General features: G+C 41.2%; 1 protein-coding gene and 1 pseudogene across 4 annotated transcripts in view; both read right to left on the bottom strand.

Moving 5' to 3' along the window:
* FAM221A (family with sequence similarity 221 member A) overlaps positions 1 to 3,724 on the bottom strand; it is a 24,094-nt gene extending 20,370 nt beyond the window's left edge. Inside the window, exon 1 of one of the 3 annotated variants that reach the window (XM_088018717.1) lies at positions 3,293 to 3,724. Coding sequence is in view for 1 of the 3 variants with exons in the window: in XM_028119363.2 (XP_027975164.1) it covers positions 691 to 755 (65 nt within the window). In the remaining 2 variants the exon portion in view is untranslated. Of the gene's footprint in view, positions 1 to 65; positions 165 to 690; positions 757 to 3,292 lie in introns of those variants that run through there. The other 2 variants (XM_028119363.2, XM_088018716.1) reach the window with 2 other exon arrangements.
* On the bottom strand, positions 2,781 to 22,805 carry LOC114221185 (ATP synthase F(1) complex subunit alpha, mitochondrial pseudogene; annotated as a pseudogene). Its single transcript, XR_015766726.1, has 3 exons — positions 22,785 to 22,805; positions 19,448 to 20,809; positions 2,781 to 3,358 (listed from the first exon to the last, which is right to left on the bottom strand). The product of XR_015766726.1 is annotated as an ATP synthase F(1) complex subunit alpha, mitochondrial pseudogene (transcript).

The following is a 22,805-nucleotide window of genomic DNA, read 5'->3' as shown; positions in this document are numbered from 1 at the left end:
CGCCACCCCTGGCGCCCTCAACCCCACATCCTCCTACTACAACCTCTTCAGGAATTCCTACTCACCCAATCTCCCAACTGCCAAAAACCTTTCTTGGGAGACGGGGAAAAAATAACACGTTTCCGCAGGTGCATCAGCCTTTGTCAGGGCCCAGGGCAGCGAGTCGCGTCCTCAAGCCAAAAGGGCAGCTACGTGAGAGGAGTTTCTCCGGAACCACCGAAACTACACCAGTCTGTCTCCTAAAACCAGCACCTCGGGGTTGGGAGCACGGTTGGAAATTCACGACATACCCTACGACTAAACTAACGTGCAAACGACGTCTGCTATTTCTTATAAGGCCCGAGTACTCACAGTGTAACTCTCCAATGGCCATTTAGAAAAAACAGCTGGACCTCTACATAAATTTAAGAGTTAATAATCCGTCTTGGAAAGGGTCTAAGCGGGAGACCTCTTAGCCTCGGAAGAGACTTATCAGAACTACATGTCATTACAATATTTAATTACAAAAAGACGAAACTTAAATCAAGATAAGTAAGCCTCTCCCAGCCGCCTGGGAACAGATTCCGGGACCCCCAGGGGGTGGGCGCCGGGCCCCCGTCCGGGCCCCCCGCCCCCCTGCCCCCGCACTCCTCCGACAAGGGGGACGCGGCCCGCCTGGCTTCTCCTGGCCCAGCCGAGCCGCAGCCTCACCTCCGATACTCCAGGTACTCGCCCACGGCCGCGGCGCGGCCGGAAGGCAAAGTCAGCCGCTCCATGGCCGCGGGAAGCGAGAGGTGCCCGCCCCGCGCGGCAGCGACCTGACCCCGGAGCAGCGAGACCGGCCCCGCCCCGGCCGGCCGTGCCCCCTCCCGCCCGCCTCCTGATTGGCCGGCCCGGGGACGGCGGCGGAGGCGCAGGGCGCGCGCTTCCACCTGGCCGCCTGCTCTGAGCCGGCGAAACCTTGCGTCTCCTAGCGCAGCTCACGCCGCTCAGATTGCTGTTTTCCGCAGGCACAGACTTGGTGCGTCTTGCCTTTCCCGGGCCTCGCAGGTCTCCTTGAAAGGTGACAAGTGACAAGTGAGTACAACGCCTTGCATATCATGGACGCAGAGAACATGGCTTATTTCTTTGTACAGAGCTTTTCGCTGACTTTGTGGCCCGACTCCCCAGATCCCCCAGAAGTGTTTTCAGTACTGGCGTTTAAAAGACTGCGTGTAAAATCAGTAGCCCTGAGTGTCCGCGTCCAGTTTGGGTGGCACTGAAGCACCATGTTCTTCCAAGGAAGTGAACGGCGGGTTTAAGAGGAAGCAAGTAGAAACAATTTAGTTAAGATTTTTTACACCTTTGAAAATATTCTCCACAAAAATCTTTTTTAAAGATTTATTTATTTTAGAGAGAGAGAGTACGGGGGAGGGGCAGAGGGAGGGAGAGAGAGTCTCAAGCAGAGTCCATGCTGAAGCGTGGATCTCAGGACCCTGAGATCAGGACTTGAGCCAAAACCAAGAATGGAGGCTTAACCGACTGTACCACCCAGGTGCCCCAACCTAAAATCTTTTTTAAAGCTGAATTACTATGGGATTGGCTTACCAACCCGAAAAAGGAGTAGGAAATCCATCACTACCCAAGGAGTCCCTAAACTCTGAGGCTCCCTACAGATCACCTACAAACTGTCTGTGAGGAATAATGGGCAAACAGTAAGAAAAATAATTCATTGAACTACAATACTTAATTTCAAAGTACTTTCCTGAACACTGTGTTTCAGGTCCCAAAAACAAGATATTATGTAGGCAAATCGTTTACGTGCCCTCCCACTCCTTCCTTTTTAGTGCTCTTTTTTTCCCTTTCTAAGTCGGTCCTCCTACTCAGGGAGGTCCCAGTCCCACTTTGACATCCTCACTACTTTTTGTTAATTACTCTCCACGAGAATGTTATCTCATAACTCAGCTTAACCAATAAAATTTGAAGTCTCCCAAACACTTTAGCATTTTATAGAGACAAAGAGCTTTCAACAGCCAGATAAAGGAGTGATCCTAAAATGGGGTTATTTTAGGAGAAGGAGCCCTACTCTCCCATCACACCTTGTGGGCTGCTGCTGCCAGTTTTATCTCTTTATGAGCACCTACCCCTGCTTTTTTTTTTTTTCCAAGTTTTACTTACTTAAGTAATCTTTCTACCCCACGTGGGGCTCGAACTCACAACCTGGAAATCAAGAGTCACATGCTCTCCCAAATGAGGCAGCCAGGCACCCCAACTGCCCCTGCTTTTAAGCAGCAGCTAAGCTAACAAATATAAATAGCAGAAAGTGCCAGGCTATGTGAGCTTATAGAAAAGTGGCAGGGGAGTATCTATGTAGACAAGTACAAGTTAATGCCTTGAGTCTAGAGGGAAATAGTTAAAATAGACTCAGTGCAATTGTGGACTCTTCCAGGAAGATGCTGGAACAGTAAACTCTGACCAAAGAAGTCAATGAAAATATGAAACATGACAAATAAGACTATGGAACAAAATAGAAAATGTTATTCTAAGCTTTTATGAAATTGGCGCCTTTGCTAATTAAAATACTATATATGGTTTTGACCTCTGCTTTAAAAAAATATATCATGGAACTATAATTTCCTCCCAAACGTTGCCTTAATTGATCTAGGAAATAGGATGAACAGAGGGACGTGAAATAGGGACACTTGCCTTGGTAAGTATTAGATATTTTACAGATATAGTCCTCATAAAATAAGATAGGAATTTCACAGTGATGTCTAAGTTAGGGATGTTTTTTCTGCAAATAATAAAGTAAACCAACTAACAGTGCTTAAGTAAACAGAGGGGTTTTTGTCATTGTTGTTGTTGTTAATCTAAAGACATAATGAAGTAGGCGGTTGCAGGCATTGGTTCAGGGTGTTTTCCCCATGGTTGCAAGAGATTGTGAAATCATATCCAAATTCAAGAAAGAAAATGGGGGCAACCAACATCAGCTATTCCTTTTCATCAGGTAAGAAAGAGTTTTCTTAGAAGCCCTTCCAAAGCCTTTTCACGTGTGTGTCATTGTTCAGAACTATGTCACTTGGCCACTCCTAGTTATATAAAGGAGTTTGGGAAAATGAGTACAGTACTTCGATTTCCCAGGCTTTATGAGAGAGGAAGTCAAGGAGAGGGTTAAAAACATGTGGTTAGTCAGACCATAAGATGTCATAACTCACCCCTTGAATTGCTTAATACCCAAGCACACCTTTCTTCCCATGCAGGTATTTTACACTGAATGCATTCATCAGACCCCGAAGGAAAGCAACCCAAAGTTTCAGCCACCTATTGCACCCACCTTGAAGTTTGGAGTCTCTGCAGTCTGCTCGGCCATTCACTCTTAAATGGTTTGTCAGTTGGATAGCTGAAAGACAAGACAGCTGTTTGCCCCCTCACCTTCCCCCAAATACCCAATATTACAGTAATAAGGGTAGAACAGAATAATTACAATAAAAACTCTCATTCAGAAAGGGGGAGAATGGGAAATACACAGAAAACACTAGTCCATCACAAATACCAAATCCTGCCAGGCAGGAATAGTAATGACTCCAAGTTCCAACAATGAAGAAAGTTCCTTGCATGACCCATCAGATCGGGCAGACTCATTCTGCTCTCTGGAAGGATTTCCCTTATCAATCCCCTCCCAACCCCCCGGTGTACCTCTTTGGAAGATGTTCTTATTCTAAAGCCATCTATGGCAGCATCTGACATGGGCATTGGGGAAAGTGACTTTCCTGGGGGAAATACACAACTTTCACAGTCCACTCCCCATTGGTGCAAATGCAGGATCCAGGGGATGGTAAAGGTGGAAGAATCATGAGTTTCCCAAGCAAGCTTGAGATTTTGAGGGCTATATAGTTTCCTCGAAAATTTAGCAGGCTTCAAATTTTCTTTTTCTTTCTTTCTTTCTTTCTTTCTTTCTTTCTTTCTTTCTTTCTTTCTTTCTTTCTTTCTTTCTTTCTTTTTTTCTTCTTTCTTTTCTTTCTTTTCTTCTTTCAAGATTTATTTGAGAGAGAGAGAGAGCAGGTGGGCAGGGGCAAAGGGAGAGGGAGAGAGAGACTCAGACTCTACACTAAGCGCACAGAGCCCAGAGGAGGTCTCGATCCCATGACCAGGAGATCACGACCTGAGCAGAAACCAAATCAGACACTCAACCAACTTGCCACGCAGGCACCCTGTTTTTCTTTCTTTTGATCAACCGTATGTATGAGTGACCACAGCCAAACACCTGCTTAGACAAAATCAATTTCTCTCCTTTTTATTTGAACTCTATTATACATACAAAAGCACATATACAACATATATGCGCAGTTTAGGTTTTCAATATTTTTATGAACATCCACATAGTCATCATTCAGCTTAAGAAATAACCAATGCTATGGCACACCTGAGTGGCTCAGTCTGCCCTCAGCTCAGGTCATGGTCCCGGGATCAACCCCCCTGCCACGTGTTGAGCTCCCTGCTCAGCAGAGTGTCTGTTTCTCCCTCTCCTTCTGCCCCTGTACCTGCTTGTGTTCTCTCTCTCTAATAAATAAATAAAATCTTTTTAAAAAGAGCCAATACCAGTAATTTTTTTGCTAATATTTCCTTTATTTCTTATAGAAAATTTGTTCCTAAATCTCATGTTTAATTTTACATGCTTTTTAACTTTATAGGATTTGTTTTGAAAATTGTTGTTGAGCTCCATGGATGTTGATGTTTGTATTAGATATCCTGTTCATTTCTGAATGGTAATCAAGCAATTATGTAAAATTTACTTATCTGTTCTACTGTAATGGACATTAGGTTGTTTCCAGTTTTTTATTATAAACATTGCTATTATGAATGTCTAATGTACATCTCTCTTGGTGCAAGTGTTTTTCTAGGGCATGCTTAAAATTTTATGATATGTAATTTTACATCAATAAAGCTTTAAAAAAATATATGTGACCTTAAACAAGTTTCTCTAGGACACTTGTTCTTGAAATTTAATGTATGTTAAAGTCACCTGGAAAGCTTGTAAAACAGATTGTTGGCCCCATCCTCAGAGCTTCTGATTTAGAAGGTCTGGGGTGCTACAGAGAATTTATATCTCTTCTTCTGGTGGGCTGGAAACTCTTCTATGGTATGGATAGATGTGTAGAATTGCTCAGTCATATGATATGTGAGTGTTCTCCTTTCTATATGTCAAATTATTTTCCAAAGTGTGCTCCCAGCAGCAGTATAAAACATGTTACCAACATTTCAAATTTTCCACTTTTCATGCTTGCCAACATTGTTGTTTTATTTTTAAGATTTTTTTTTTTAAGATTTTGTCGGGGAGAGAGAGAGAGAGCACAAGTAGGGGAAGTGGCAGGCAGAGGGAGATGCGGGCTTCCTGTTGAGCAAGGAGCCCAATTTGGGACTCAATCCCAGGACCCCGGGGTCATGACCTGAGCTGAAGGCAGATGCCTAACCAACTGAGCCACCCAGGCGTCCCTATTTTTAAGATTTTATTTATTTGAGAGAGTAAGCGAGAGAGAGAGAGAGATAGAACACAAGTCAGGGGAGGCAGAGGGAGAAGCAGACTTCTGCTGAGCAGGGAGCCCAATGTGGGGCTTGATCCCAGGACCCTGGGATCATGACTCAAGCCAAAGGCAGACATCCAACCGACTGAGCCACCCAGGCACCCCAACATTGTTGTTTTAATTGTATCTCCCTAACAATTAATGACACTGAACACTTCTTCATTTTTATTAAGCATGTCTATTCCCTCTCCTGCAAAATGTCTGGTCACAAAGTTCTCCCATTCTGAGTGCTTCTTTCATTGATTTATAGTTCTTTACATGTTTTGCATAACAGGTTTTTTTTTGGTTGTATATGCTATAAATATCTTCTCCAGATGGCAGCATAAATTAACAAAAATTATTTAGTGTCAAATGTATCCATCTTTTTGTTTATGGTTTGTGCACTTTGTGTCTTCTTTCAGAAATCATTTCCTACCAACAGTCATAAATATATATACCATATATTTTGTTTTCTGCAATTTGTTTCTGTAATCTGTATATTATTTTCTAAAAGGTTTACGTTCAGAATGTTAATCTAGTAGAATTGACTTTTGGATATGGTATAAAGTTAGGGACCTAATGTATGTGTTTTCAATTTTAATATCCAACTGTCCTAGCACCATTGATTGAAAACTTTCCTTTTTCTACTGATATATCAAGTGTCCAAATACGTATGGATATCATTATAGACTCCTTATCATGTACCATGGTCTATTTGTCTACACTTTACCAAAATCCCCCTATATTATTGCAGCTTCAAAATAAGTACTAATATATGGTAGTCTAAGTACCACAAAGCTTTGAATTTGATATCACATAATATTAGGAATTACTATTAATTGTCTGAGGTCTTATAATGGTACTGTGGTTATACAGAAGAATGTTCTAATTCTCAGGAGATGCATACTGAAGAGTATTTAGGGTCAGGTGTCATAATGTCAAGCAATTTACTTTCAAATGGCTCAACTGCCATTGAATCTAACTTGTGAGTATACAGTATTCGTCATACTATACAATTTGTGTATGTTTGAAATTTTTCACAATATGATGCAGGAAAATGTTAGGAGGGTAATACCCCACAATATGACAGCAGTTTTATGCTTGTTAGAAGACGGTTTCATTTGTTAAAAATATTTTAGCCAACACTTTGTTGTTTTCAGTAGGAAGATTGGCCCAAATAGCCCAAATAACATGCCATGTTACCAGAAATGGAACTTCTCTTCTATTGTCTTTGGGATTTTCTGTTGTTCTCTTACCTCTTATATTGAATATTTAGCTCAATAGTTTTCAGCATTGATTCTTGTCCAATATATACACTAAAGGATACAAGTTTCCATCTAATTATTGTTTCATCTGGGGGTGCCTGGGTGCGGCAGTCAGTTAAGTGTCTGACTCTTGGTTTCTGTTCAGGTTGTGATCTCAGTGTTATGAGACCAAGCGCTACGTTGGGCTCCGTGCTCAGTGCAGAGTTGGCTTAAGACTCTGTCTTCCTCTCCCCCTGCCCCTCCCCCCTAAAATAAATCTTAAAAAAAAAAAAGAAGACAAATGGATTCTCACATCTGCTTGTTTAAAAAATAATAATTATCGTTTCATCTGTATCTCACAGTTTTTTTATCTATTACTTCCATTTTCATATATTTCTGACTTGTAATTTCCATTATGATGTTTTGATGTATGACTTATGTGGATGTTTTGAAATTTTCCAAATATATATATTTTTAAACTTACCTTTTGTTACTGACTTAATTGAACTGTGGTCAGAGAATGTGGTCTGAATGATTTCTACCGTTTGAAATGTGTTGAGATATGCGTGATAGCTTAGTACGTGGTCAGTTTTTGGATATGTTCAATATGTGCTTGAAAAGAATACATATTCTTCAGTTGTTTGGGAAGTATTTTTATATGTCCATTAAAATAAGCTTATTAGGGGCGCCTGGGTGGCTCAGTTGGTTAAGCGACTGCCTTCGGCTCAGGTCATGATCCTGGAGTCCCGGGATCGAGTCCCACATCGGGCTCCCTACTCAGCGGGGAGTCTGCCTCTCCCTCTGACCCTCTTCCCTCTCGTGCTCTCTATCTCTCATTCTCTCTCTCTCAAATAAATAAATAAAATCTTTAAAAAAAAAATAAGCTTATTATTTGTTCAGATCTTCTGTGTTACTGATTGTCTGATTCAGCAGTTGTTGAAAGAGGAATGTTAAAATCTTTCATTCTGATGATTTTGGCAATTTCTCCTTGTAGTTATATCCATCTTTTCCCATTAATATTTAATATTTGTGTTTTTTATAATACTCCAGTATGTACCTCTAAAAAATAACGATACTCCTTTTAAATACCACTATACCATTATAATATCTTTAAAAAATAATAATGCTTAATGCCCTCAAATATCCAGTGTTAAATTTCCCCAATTGTCTCAAATACATTGTTTCATAATTGGTTAAAATCAGAATCCAAACAAGGGCCACACATCACACTTTGATACCTCTTGCGTACCATTTCAGATCTTGTTATTTTAGACACCGCTGCCCTGGCCATTTGTGTGGGACCTTCAGCCTGGTCCACACAAGTATAACCTGCCAGCCCTCACATGCCTGTCCCTGCCTGTCCCCGGGGTTCTCTGTTCACAGTGCAGGAAACTGCTTGCTCTTCACACATGCGCAAAAACCCAGAAGTGCTTGTAAATGCCCCGGGGGCAAACTTTGACCAGTGGGGAATGTGAGCCAATAACTATATCCCTCCTTCTCCCCTACGGATGTTTCTGAAATGCATTTCACATGGCTCCTCAGAGGATCCCACAGGAGCGAGCAGTTTCCTGATCCATAATCTTTCCTTACAGGGACTCTTTCCTTCGCTGTTTTACTTCCTGTATCTCTGGATTCAGACGCTCACATAAAATATTTGCACTTTGAACCCAGGCTAGACAGTGTCCTCCATCTATTTTAATGTATAGGTTTATCCTTACCCCCCCCGACCCCCCACTTTAAATAAGGACACTAGGCCCGTTTTCCTATAGAGGTTTCCACTTTCTTAAGTTTCACTGAGGGGCGCCTGGGTGGCTCAGTGGGTTAAGCAGCTGCTTTCGGCTCAGATCATGATCCCAGGATCCCCGGATCCCCGGATCGAGTCCCCCACGGGGCTCCCCGCTCAGCAGGAAGCCTGCTTCTCCCTCTCCTGCTCCCCCTGCTTGTGTTCTCTCGTGCTCTCTGTCAAATAAGTAAAATCTTTTTTAAAAGTTTCACTGATTATAATCCTTTGGTTATGCTTTGTCTGTTCCTCTGTACTCTATATTTCCTATGAGCTATCTAGAGCTTTGATCAGATTGAGGTCCAAATTTTTGGCAAGAATACCTCCTGGGTGTTGTTGATATTCCATCTGGAATATACATGAGGCTTGCTTGTTTCTTTTCATAAGGCTAAGATTGATCACTGGCTTCAGTTGTTGGCAGCCTGATCTGTAATGTGCCCCTTCCCCTTTCATCAAATCACTTCCTTCACTTTTTGTTTTATACATTTTGAATACTAAGCCTGTATTAGGCAATATAAGTTTAGAATTGGAATTGTTATAACTGTTACATATTCTTGGTGCTTTGAACTACATATCAATGTGAAGCAAATCCATTTATAGTGTTTTTGGTTTAAAGTATTTTACTTGATATTAATAAAACTATACCAACTTTATGTTGATGGTGTATCTTTTCAGTCCTTTTATTTTTTTTTTAAACTTTTTTTTTTTTTTTTATTCATGAGAGACAGAGAGAGAGAGAGAGAGAGAGAGAGGCAGAGGGAGAAGCAGGCTCCCAAGGAGCAGGGAGCCCGATGCGGGACTCGATCCCAGGACCCTGGGATCATGACCTGAGCCGAAGGCAGATGCTTAACCATCTGAGCCACCCAGGTGCCCCCAGTCCTTTTATTTTCAACAGTAACAAGCAGCCAACACACATCAAAAACCTGAGATTTGTCCAAACATTTCTCCTCCTTGTTATTGTTACATATTCTTGGTCCTGAGACATAGCTGATAATAATTGGACCAACCTCCCACTGTTATCACCAGCCTAGGTCCTCACTGCCTGCCGTCCTAACCCCTCTACTCAGCCAAGTCCGTGTTTTAGAGTCTCTTACTTTAAGCACCCCACTTATGGAACTGAATTCTCTGGAGACAGGAATACATTTTACTAAAAATAATAGGAAACCTAAGTGGCTTAAGATCTAGCTGGTTCAGCAGCTAAATGACGTCCTGGCTGACATCTCTGCAGCATCCGTGGCCTTCATTATCACAAAATGGCTTACACAGCATCAGCCCTCCTCCCGGACATTTCTAGTTATCAAACTCCTGTCCCCAAAACTCAGCTCCAATTTCCCCAGCTCTGGAAAGGAGGGAACTCTGTTTCCCAGCCATACAATATTAGACCCTTTAAAAACATTGAAATAGCTAATACTATGAAGACTTTTCATGAATATTCAGATAATTTCAGATTTCTGGATCTTATTGCTTATGATGGCAATATTTCTGGAACACCCACCAATATCCTCCCTTGTCTGCTATGCACTTTTAAAATTCAGGACAAGCATCTAGTCTTCTATGAGATTTTCTTTGATTTCCCCACTCCCAAAGACTGTCCTTTCCCTGAACCTTCTACTATAGAACTTAGCACTTAAACAGTATGCGTGACTTGTCTCTTCCCTCTAGATGACGGATAAAGTCCTTCAAAATCTCACAGGTAGCCCCAGTGTTCTTCATGAGAACAAAAGAAGGTGAGCTTTGTATCTATGGCCACAGTAAAAGTCTCAGACTGGTCCACATGAGTTACTGGATCTCATTGACCTCTGATCTTCTGAGCCAGCTCCCTGGAGCAAGGAGTCTTTACTAATTAAGAACTGCAGGGGCACCTGGGTGGCTCAGTCGGCTGAGCGTCCAACTCTTGGTTTCGGCTCAGGTCATGATCTCAGGGTTGTGGAATCAAGCCCACTATTGGGCTCTGCACTTGGCGTGGAACCTGCTTGAGATTCTTTATCTGCCCCTCCCCGCCACTCACAGACATTATCTTTCTCTCTCAAATAAATAAAATCTTAAAAAAAGACTCCTCCAGGGGGTGCCTGGGTGGCTTAGTCGGTTAAGTGTCCAACTCTTGATATCAGCTCAGGTCTTGATATCAGGGTTGTGAGTTCAAGCCCCATATTGGACTCTACACTGGGTGTGGAGCCTACTCAAAAAAACAAAACAAAACAAAAAAATACCTCCAGGGTGCCCATAACTTCACCTTCTTTCTGGAAGGAGGCAAGTGGAAAACAGCTTCCAGACAAGCTTCAATCAATATGAACGTATTGGAATGTTATTTGGGTTGTAGAGTACCTTTACTTTAAGCATTTTATGGCCTGCAATTTGGAGAACTTCATAATGACATGGTTATTGGGTACCTGAACACTACAGTCTTTTTTTTTTTAAGATTTTATTTATTTATTTGACAGAAAGAGAGACAGGGAGAGAGGGAACACAAGCAGGGGGAGTGGGAGAGGGAGAAGCAGGCTTCCCGCGGAGCAGGGAGCCCGATGTGGGACTCAATCCCAGGACCCTGGGATCATGACCTGAGCCAAAGGGAAACGCTTAACGACTGAGCCACCCAGGCGCCCAACACTACACTCTTTTTAACCTGACACGTCATGAGTCTCTGATGGCCCATGGCAGCATCACTTCCAAACCAAATGTGGAGAAACTTGTCTTTGAGAGCTCCAAGTAAAGTTCCTGAGACACTTCTACTCAGCTGAGGGTTCTAAGTTCTATAGTAAAGCCTTCCCTCTCTCCAGTCCATCAGGGACATATCATTTTCTATAATTCCTTGACTACCACGAAGTCCTTCCAAGTTAGGGAAACCCCAGCCATGTTCCACCCAGAGGAGGGGGTAGAATAGAGAGGAATGCCTCAAAGAGGTCACTGAGGCTGTCTTCACAAAAAGATCCTGGCAGGGGTGCCTGGCTGGCTCAGTCAGTAAAGTGTGCAACTCTTGATCTTAAGGTTGTGAGTTCGAGCCCCACATTGGGTGTAGAGATTACTTTTAAAAAAAATCACAAAGATCCCACTTAACATCTAGCACTTCTGGGATTCCATCCAAGTTCTATTTCCATTCCACTCTGAACCCACTAGCTGTATCTGGCTGGGCAGACAGAAACGCTGGAGGAAGATAATGATTCAGGGAGACAGGAGAAATCCAGTGAATAGAGAATTTTTCTTTGTTATGGTGTGGGGATATCTCACAGGCTTTTACCAGTGCCTAGGATAAATACTCTATGCCAGTTCCCACCAAACAACTTTCTGATTCAAAATTTAGCTTCTCAAGTATCTTAACACTGAAAAAGTAGGAACTAGGAAACTCTAGCATCATTAGATAGGAGCAAAGTTTATTCTAAATGAACAAAGTAGCATTTCTGTGTAAATACCTGTCTCAGGTAATACTAGTATAATACTTACATAGAGCTTTCTATGTGCCAGGCACTGTTCTCAGACCTTTATATGTATTAACTCCTTTTATCTTTATGACAATCCTATGATGAAGTAGGTTTTATTGTTGTTGTTCTCATCTTCTGAATGAAGATACCAAGGCATTCAAATGTTAGATAACTTGGGCACCTGGGTGGCTCAGTCGGTTAAGCATCTGCCTCAGCTCAGGTCATGATCCCAGGGTCCTGGAATGGAGCCCCACATCAGGCTCCCTGCTCAGTGGGGAGCCTGCTTCTCCCTCTGCCTCTGCTGCTCCCCCTGCTTGTGCTCTCTCTCTGTCAAATAAATAAATAAAATGTTTAAAAAATATTTCTTAAAAAAAAAAAACCATTAACTTATCCACGGTCCTAACTGTTGGTAAGAAGTGGCAAAGCTGAGATTTAAACCCAGGCAGTCTGGCACAGAGTTTGTTCTCTTAGGCGCTGGGCTATTCAGTGTGGAACCTGCCCCCGAGAGACCTGCAAAGGGAAAGCCCAAGCCCAGGCCGTCGGGTTCTCACCAATATGCTGATCCTAACCAACCCTGCCAACACTTCCAGACCTTCGTAACAACTCAGATGATCCCTCCTTGTCCCAGCCAGATCTTGGTTTAAATAAGCAAATACAGGATGTGTGGTACATGAGGAATAAATCAGACTTATTAGAAAAGTTTTCACTCATGCTCAGATCATTTCTGATTTCAGTGTCTTTCAATATGCTAGCAGTATTTTCAACTCTTGTTCACCATGCGTCCTCCTCCCTGCTTCTCGAATTTAGAACAAGCTTCCTGTTCCATGGAAGGCCTTCCTCATTGCCACCACCACCCTCCCCCCCCCCGCAAAGGCAATCCTCCTGTACTGTCTGTGGCAGCAGCAAGCCCTTCATAATATATCCACTTTTATTCTCATCTCTCTAGACGGTGAACTCTTTGAAAACCTCCGTTTCCCCATTTGTATATTGAGAGTAATAAAATTCACCACCACCCCCTCCACGAGAATTAACTAAAATAATCTCACCCAAGCACTTACTTGACATTCAGTTTTCAGTGGAGGATAGGCAACTATGAAAATGTAGTTTTGTAACCTTGGGTAGTTGGTACAGTGTTGACACACAATATATACTTAGTAGATGTTTGCTCAATGAGTACACAATAATCCCCAAAATCACTAAGGATATACTTTTAAAGTCTTAGTTAAAGGTCTTTAGTAGAGTGCTAGCCCTGATTTGCCAGTTTTGCCTGTGAAAATTTCACAATCCAAATTGTCATGTACTTTGTTGGTGTCAGTTCATTTTTTCAGTTATAGTTGAAAGGATACTGTGACCAAGACTGTTTGAAATTAAAATAGAGAAGCAAATATATTCAGATAAGGAAAAAGTCTCCTTGCTTTTAAATTATTTCATTACTACACTTAGTCATCTTACATTTCAAGATAAAGACAATAGGCTAAAAATAGTCCTTTTGCATTTTTCCTTTTTTGGGTCCTTTCCCTGCTACATAGTTTTAGCTTTAAATAAAGAACAATTACTGGGCGCCTGGGTGGCTCAGATGGTTAAGGGTCTGCCTTCAGCTCAGGTCATGATCCCAGGGTCCTGGGATCGAGTCCCGCATTGGGCTCCCTGCTCCTTGGGAGCCTGCTTCTCCCTCTGCCTCTCTCTCTCTCTGTCTCTCATGAATAAATAAATAAAATCTTTTAAAAAAAATAAAGAATAATGACTGCCTTCAAGTTATGTTATAAACAGATCAAGTTTTGTTATAATTACCAGTACAACAAAATTTCAATGTACCCAAAAAAATGTCTAAGCTCCTTGGCATGACCTACTTTACTGGATTACCATTAATACAGAAAAAAATCCAGACTAAAAAAAGAATTTGGAAAATGCCTTAGAGAAATGGGATATCTATTGGATAAAAACCATTTCTGACACTCGGTAAGTTTTGGTCTATATTTTACTTACTTCATTGAATTCATCATAAGTGTCTCTAAAATCTCTATGTTACTAATCACACAAATATAGAGAAATTGATTAGTATTAGCTCCAAGAACAAACTGGTGATTGACAGAGGGGAGGGGGTCGGGGGGTTGGGCAAAATAGGTAAAGGGGATTAAGAGGTACAAACTTCCAGTTATAAAATAAATAAGTCAGGGCACCTGAGTGGCTCAGTCAGTTAAGCATCTGACTTGATTTCGGCCCAGGTCATGATCCCAAGGTTGTGAGATTGAGTCTCAAGTGGGGCTTCGTGCAGGGCATGGAGACTGCTTAAAATTCCTTCTCTTACCCTCCCTCTGCCCCTCCCCCTATCTAAAAAATATAAAAATAAATAAAAAGTCATGGGGATGAAAAGTACAGCATAGGGAATATAGTCAATACATTGTAATAATGTTGTGTGGTGACAGATAGTAACTATACTTATAGTAATAAGCATTTAGTAATATATACAATTATCCAATCACTATGTTGTATACCTGAAACTAATATAATATTTTATGTCCACATTTTAAAAAATTAATTCATATAAGGTTATTTATTTTACCTTAATTCTTTTGAAAGGAATAAAACAGCCATCCTATATCATTTTTTTTAAAGATTTTATTTATTTATTTGAGAGAGAGAATGAGATAGAGAGAGAGCATGAGAGGGGAGAGGGTCAGAGGGAGAAGCAGACTCCCCGCTGAGCAGGTAGCCCGATGCGGGACTCGATCCCGGGACTCCAGGATCATGACCTGAGCCGAAGGCAGTCGCTTAACCAACTGAGCCACCCAGGCGCCCCCATCCTATATCATTTTATAAAGCATCTGTTTTCTTATGCAGGGAATATCTTGTAGTTAAAATTACAGTTTAATAATTTTTATTCTTCATACATTTAGGAAACCTGAACCTTATTTTTGCAGAATTGCAGAAAACAGTATTGAACTTGACATAATTATTGGCACAATCTATAGACACTCCTTCCAGAAAATGCTACCAAATACTTATGGTGTATAAGCATTATGCTAGATGTTCAAGATACAGGAAGACAAATCAACAAAATCCAAAAAGTAAGTAATGATAAGTATTATAAAGAAAAAGAAAGCAGATTAAAAGGAATAGAGTGAAAGGGATAAGGTGTTATATAGATCAAATAAATATCTCTGAAAACATAGGTGACTTGAGCAGAATCCTGAAAGAAACAAGTGAGTGAGATACAGAGACACTGAGAAAGAGTGCTCCAGGCAGGCAGATTAGCAAGTGCAAAAGTCCTGAGGCAGAATGTGTTTTGCTTGTTCTTAGCAAAGAGATCAATATGGGTGGAGTGGTGCAAGCAAGGAAGAGGAAAAAAAAGCAGGAGATGAAATCAGAGAGAAAATAGGACCCAGATCATAGAGGGCTTTATGGATCCAATGGAAAAATGACATAAGCCGCAAATGTAATTTTAAGTTTTCGAGCAGCCATATTTTAAGAGGTAAAAGAAACAAGTAAAATTAATTTTGGTAATACATTTTATTTGACTCACTATATCTAAAATATTATCATCTCAACATGTAATTAATATAAGAAAATACTCATGAGTTACTTCACATTTTTTCCTTTCTTCCTAAGTCTTTAAAATCCAGTGTGTATTTTATACTTGCAGCACATCTAAATTCAGACTAGCACATTTCAAGTGCTCAAGAACCACATGGGGCTAGTGGCTACCATATTTTATCTATCAAATATATACAGAAATAAAGAGAAGAGTATAATGAATTTAATGTCGTTATCACCCACTTTCAATAATTAGCAATATATGGCCAGACTTGTTTCACTTATGTCCATCCACTTTCCCCAAACCCAGATATTTGGGGCGGGAGGGGCGGGTACCAAATTACTTTATTTGAAGGAATGGGACAAATGAAACAAGTTAAGTAGATATTTTGGTACCCAGATCCAGATAGTTTTGAAGGAATATACTGGAGAGTTTTGAACACAGGAATGACTTTAAACAGCTCACTGTGCCGAGTTAAGAACAGTTCGTGAAGGAGAAGCACGGGTGGAGACAGGAATGCCTGTGATGAGAGTATTGTAATAATCCTGGTGAACTGATAGCACCTTAGTCTCTGGGGTGGTGGTGGCAGGGGAGATGGTGAGGCATGGAGGATTGATTGGATCCTCACTATATTTCAAGGGTAGAAGCTGACAGGATAGACTGATGGAACAGTTATGGAATCTGAAAGAGAAGAGTCAGGATGACTCCTAGGTATTTGGCCTAAGCAACATGATAGGGTTGTCATTTACTGAAATAGGGGAGGCTGCAAGAGGCACAGCTGGACAGGTATCAAGGGTTCATTTTTGGACGTGTGAAATTTAAACTACCTGTTAGATATCCAAGTACAGACAGCGAATGAAAAGCTGGAGACCTAGATCTGCCATTCAGAGAAGTCGTCTAGGCAGGAGATATAAATTTGAGGGTGCTCAGAAAACAAATGATGTTAAAAACCACGGGACAAGATGTGTTCAGTAGGAAGTGAATATTCGTAGAGGAGAGGTCCTAGTGCACGCCAAGGTTTACAGCAGGAAGAGAGGAGGAAGCAGGAAAGGAGACCGAATAGAAGCCCCAATGAGCCAGAAAAATAAATAAATAAAACCCAAGAAAAAGTATTGTCCCAGAAGACAAGTAAAAGAAGTATTTCAAGGAGGAGGTAGGAAGCAAAACACAAAACTAAATTGAAAAAGAAAATAAAAATCAATACCAAGAATTTGAAAACAAACTGAAGCAAATGAACCTACTGGTGTACCCATTTGGTGACAAAATCACACAGAGAAAAGAATTATTCCATCTGACCTTTGAACAAAGTATTTTGACTATAGAGTTCTGAGTGGGATATAATCTTTGGGCAAAAAAATTAAAAAGGCAAACAACCTTAAATTATCTAGTTTCATTTAGTAGTTTTATTGTTAATAGCAACAACTGTATTATTGTTTGGAAAACAACATATGCATATTTTAATATACTACTAAGAAACTTATGTTAAAGCTGTTCAACATTGAAAGGCCAGTTAAAAAAACAAAAACAAAAACAAAAACAAACCTTGTGGGGCGCCTGGGTGGCTCAGTCAGTTGAGTGCCCAGCTCTTGATTTTGGCTCAGGTCATGATCTCAGGGTCGTGGGATCAAGTCCCACATTGGGCTGTGCGCTCAGTGCAGAGTCCGCTTCACATTCCCTCTCCCTCCCACTCACTCGCTCTCTCAAATAACTAAATAAAATCTTTTTAAAAAAAAAAACCTTGTAATTTTAAATTATAGTTACAAATATCAGTATAAACATGTACTTTTTTTTAAAGATTTTTTTATTTATTTAACAGAGAGAGAGACAGCAAGAGAGGGAACACAAGCAGGGGGAGTGGGAGAGGGAGAAGAAGGCTTCCCGCCGAGCAGGGAGCCCAATGTGGGATTCAATCCCAGTACCCCGGGATCATGACCTGAGCCGAAGGCAGACGCTTAATGACTGAGCCACTCAGGCGCCCTGTACTTTTAAATTTTTTTTATACTTAGTTATTTTCTAGTTCTGTCCACTGAAGAGGCCAAGAAGCAACATAATTAGGTAGCAACAAGAATCCAATATTGGGAGGCGCCTGGGTGGCTCAGTTATTAAGCATCTGCCTTCGGCTCAGGTCATGATCCCAGGATCCTGGGATCGAGCCCTACATCGGGCTCCCTGCTTGGCGGGAAGCCTGCTTCTCCCTCTCCCACTCCCCCTGCTTGTGTTCCCTCTCTTGCCGTGTCTCTCTCTGTCAAATAAATAAATAAAATCTTTAAAAAAAAAAAATCCCATATTGTGGTCTTAAAACACCATTTCACACTAAAAGGACTCGGGATTTTCCAGTCAATTCCAAGAAATATACCAGCTGAGCTTGGATTATCTTATTGTCCCAGAAAAAGAAGAGGCTATCAAAAGCTAATATTGTCATAGCAAACACATGGAGAAGCTTCAAAAGTTTCCCATTCGTACCCAAAATAGAACAATTTGAGTGTCAACACCTGCAACTGACAGAAACACAGCGAATGTGTAAAGCCTTGGTTCAGACTGCTATTCAAAAAGGGAAAAAGACAAAGATGTTAAGGACATCATGGAGGTTGCTAGGTAACCAACACATCACTGTAAAATTGGATAATTAAAAGGAAATAACTAAAGATCTGTCCCTGCCTTTCTGGTATGAACAGTATTTCAGGATAACGAAATAACCCTCGTGGGTATAAGAAAGCTCCTCTATACAGAAGAATTCTAGCTAATAAATGAAGAAGGAATAATTGAACTAGAAAATCACCATCTTTCGACCCGTCTATTTTTTTGTCTTAGACTATTTTTTTAAATTTTATTATGTTATGTTAATCACCATACATTACATCATTAGTTTTTGATGTAGTGTTCCATGATTCATTGTTTGCATATAACACCCAGTGCTCCATTCAATACGTGACCTCTTTAATACCCATCACCGGGCTAATCCATCCACCCACCCCCCTCCCCTCTAGATCGATCCCTGTTTATTTTTAAATGAATCAGACAGTGTTAAGCGATAGGTACCAAAATCATTAAGTGAATGATTGTTGGAAAACTTTACAGTGAAGGAATCGGGCTGTCACCACATAAACAACTTAAGCATTACTAAAAGTGAAGCCATCTGATCCTATGTGGCTCTTGAGGTGATGAAATAATACGGAGTATGTAACATTACCTATAGCATGTTCTTGTCAAGAATCTAAAATACAATTTAAGCAAGTCTTTAGATCTAACTTCTAGTCTGCAGGAAATACAGAGGATGAAAAAGCAAATTAAACACCACAAAGATACAACTGAAACATTCTACAGGACTACTGACCCAGTTTCTTCAAGAAGCAAATCAAATAATGGAGGGGGAAATGGAGCACTTCTGCAAATGAAAGTGTAAGAACCATATGTGGACCTTGTTTGGATTCTGGCTTGAAAAAATAATAATTGTAAGAAGACATTTTTTGAGATGATAGGCAAATCTGAATAGTTTGTATTATAACTTAAGAAATGAGTATTTCGATAGATGTAAAAATGGCCTTGTGGTTCTATAAGAAAAATTTTTTTTGTCTTTTAAAGCATCATGAAGTGGTCAGGATAAAGTATCATGCCTTTTAAAATTTGTTTTTAAATACTCCAGGCAAGGGGCACCTGGGTGGCTCAGTCGGTTAAGCGTCTGCCTTTGGCTCAGGTCATAATCCTGGGGTCCTGGGATCAAGCCCCGCATCGGGCTGCCTGCTCAGCGGGAAGCCTGCTTCTCCCTCTCCTACTCCCCCTGCTTGTGTTCCCTCTCTCACTGTGTCTCTGTCAAATAAATAAATAAATAAAATCTTTAAAAATAAATAAATACTCCAGCCAAGAAATATAAATAAATTAAATAAATAAATTTACAATAGAAACAGTTCCAGCTTATCAAGCTATCCCCTTACACCAGCATAGATAATACCTACTTGTTCCTCAGTAGCCACAGGACCATACTGTCCTTGCTTCAGACACTCAGATGCACATCACAACTCAAGAGTTGGTTGAGTGGCGGCATGGAGGTCGGAAGCGAATCGGGCAAAAGCAGCAACTTCATGATTAAGAGCCAATTCCAGCTTTGTGGCACCTGCCACCTGCTTCATGGCCCTGGTTTGGGCAGCAGATCTGACAAAGGACACAGATGAACCAACACTAATGGTAAGGCAGATAATTTTGTAGAACATTTCTGTTTCCAAGAAGATCTGTCGGTCAGGGATGGAAATGATATTCATTAGATCATAAGTGGACACAACACCTGCTATGTTTCTATGCGTGGTAAAGCAGTCAAGGAGCCACTACAAAAAGAATCATTCATTTCGGCTGCTCTCTCCCAGCAGATGGGAGTGCAGGTAGAACACATCACCAGGACAGTCTTCACGAGCAGCAGAGATGTGACAATAAGCAACAGACTGTTTGGATAACTCATCATAGGTCAGTGAAGCATGTTTGCCATTATCCTTAAAATATTCTATTGAACAGCCAGAATAAGGAGTCAGGTACTGACGTGGGGCAGAATCAGTAGCAGTGGCTGAAACCACAACGGTGTACTTCATGGCATCTGCATCTATAAGTCTCTTCACCAAATGGGCAACAGTGGATCTCTTTGGACCAATAGCAATGTAGATATAGTACAGCTTCTTCTTTTCATCAGATTCATCACTGAAACATTTCTGGTTAATGATTATGTCAATCTTTGATGTTTTGCCAGTCCATTGGACACCAATAATCAACTCAGGTTGACCAGGACAGACCAATTAGCACCAAGCTATCCACAGCCTTAGTGTCAGTCTGCATTGATTTCTGCACAGAGATTGGAGGAATGATCCCAAGTGGCGCTTTCAGGCCAACTTGCCTATGGTTCTTGGAACCAATTACCAATGGCACCTACCACATGACCCAATAGCTTCTCACCAACTAAATCATCCACAATGGCTCCTGTCCTCTTCACAATATCTCCTTCCTTAATTAGTTTTCATTTCCAAATACACCACCACCAACATTATTAGGTTCCAAGTTCAGATAACATATGCTTCAAGCTTAGAAGAAAACTCTACCATTTCTTCTGCTTGAACATTCCTCAGCCCATGTACTTGAGCAATACCATCACCAATACTTAAAACACATCCAGTCTCTTCAAGGTCAGCAGAGGTATTAGCTCCAAGAATACACTCTTCAGAACCAGAGGACACCCCAGCAGCGCCAGTCTTCTGAGGACAGGTGTTAGAGGCATGGAGGTTCCTTGTGACAATTAAGGATGATTGCCAAGCATTTTTGGAGACCAGACCAGCCTTCTGAGAGAGGATTTTTTTATTTTCTCATGTTAAATTAACAAATAAATATTCAGCACCTATTTTGTACAAGGCCTCATACTAGAAACTTGAGATGAACAATCTAATTATTCTTTTATATACTTTTTTCTTAAGAACTTACAGGGTTTTAGACACACTCTGTTTATTGTACCAAACCCCATGGGGTCACATAGGATAGCATCATCAATGCTTTGGAGTTGGATGCACTCAATCAGAAATTACATATTTGCCAAAAGTCAAACTGTTAAGGCAATGGAAGTTAAGAATCAAATTTTCATGGGCGCCTGGGTGGCTCAGTAGTTAAGCATCTGCCTTCAGCCCAGGTCATGATCCCAGGGTCCTGGGATCAAGCCCCACATCAGGCTCCCTGCTCAGTGGGAAGCCTGCTTCTCCCTCTCCCACTCCCCCTGCTTGTGTTCCCTCTCTTGCCGTGTCTCTCTGTCAAATAAATACAATCTTATTTTTAAAAAAATCAAATTTTCTCAACTTCAACTTTAAAAATCTAAAGTTATTTTAAAACAATCAACTTCAAAATGATATTTATTTTCTTTATTAAAATATAGTGACTTTTTTACCTAGAAATAACAAGGATAAAAGGTTTGATAACAGCCTACTTAAATTACACCCATCTATCACAATATATTCAATATTTACTACATGCCAGATACTGTCCACTCAACACTTTTGGACTGAATCTCCCAGTTCAGATTTGAAGAAAAGAGCAAAAGGGGATGTTTTCCCCCTTTTCAAACTCATGAAGATGAAAACTTTATCATTCTAGAAATAAAGGGCAGAGCAGCCAGGTGCTGGTGACCTGGCAGTCTCTGAATATACAGAAAAGGCTCCTACTTTAGAAGGGGTGGTGAGGGAAGGCTTCTGTGGAAGTGGTGTTTCAGCTGAGACTTGAAGGATGAGAAGAAGCCACTCATGCAAAGAGCTGAGAGAAGAGCATTCCAGACAGAGGCAAGAGTATAAACGACTGACTGCTGACACAGAGCCCACAAGTGATATGAGATCCCAAAGAAGAAAGATCAATCCTTTGAGGTTGGGAACCAGAAACTTGGAATCCTAAGTAGGTAAAACAAGAGAGCACATCAGAGAAAAGGACCAGGCATTCTAGGCAAGGAAATGGAAAGGAACAAATCTGCACTATGTGATGGAAAACAGGGCAGGCAAACCTGACACGGAGAAAACAATAGGACTGTTTCAAAGCCATGACCAGTTCTGGGCCCGGCTTTATCTGTTTGGAATTCCAACGTTACCTTCTAAGATGGTGGAAGGGCTCCAGCTGTACCTAGAGTTGGAACACCATTCCCAGGTGGCTGGCCCTCAGGCCTTACCGCAGGCAAGAAATACTAGTTATTTTGGTTTTGCAAAAGCAAAGGAAAATACTTTCCTTCTGGCCTGAGTTGTGAAGAAACAAATTCTCCCCGCTTTGGTGCCAGTGTACATGAAGCGTAGACTCCCCAAAGAAGACAGGGATGGCAGGTGTAGCTTAAGTCTTCCTGAGGGTAAAAGAAGGATCAAGGCCATCATTTCCCTGGTGAAGTTACCTGAGTCCTAATCAACAATAAGAACAATTGCCTCCTTTTAGAGTTGCGGCCTGGGCTTCCTTTTTAGCCTCAGGAAGACTTTATCATTCTAGAAACACAGGGCAGGGCGCCTGGGTGGCTCAGTTGGTTAAGCGACTGCCTTCAGCTCAGGTCATGATCCTGGAGTCCCAGGATCGAGTCCCACATCGGGCTCCCTGCTCAGCGGGGAATCTGCTTCTCCCTCTGACCCTCTTCCCTCTCGTGCTCTCTATCTCTCATTCTCTCTCTCAAATAAATAAATAAAATCTTTAAAAAAAAAAAATAGAAACACAGGGCAGAGCGGCAGTGACTTCTGTGGTCTCTCAGCCCCTGAGCTGAGGCTCTGTGTCAGAAAAGTCACTTGTTTTAATCAGAGAAAGAGCTACCTTTCTTCTGCTCTTCACCAT

This window comes from Eumetopias jubatus, unplaced genomic scaffold, assembly GCF_037043125.1.
Source record: "Eumetopias jubatus isolate StellerSeaLion01/CBP00866 unplaced genomic scaffold, mEumJub1_p1.0 scaffold_14, whole genome shotgun sequence".
NCBI classification, from domain to species: Eukaryota; Metazoa; Chordata; class Mammalia; order Carnivora; family Otariidae; genus Eumetopias; species Eumetopias jubatus.
This window is presented reverse-complemented; position numbering and strand designations above follow the sequence as displayed.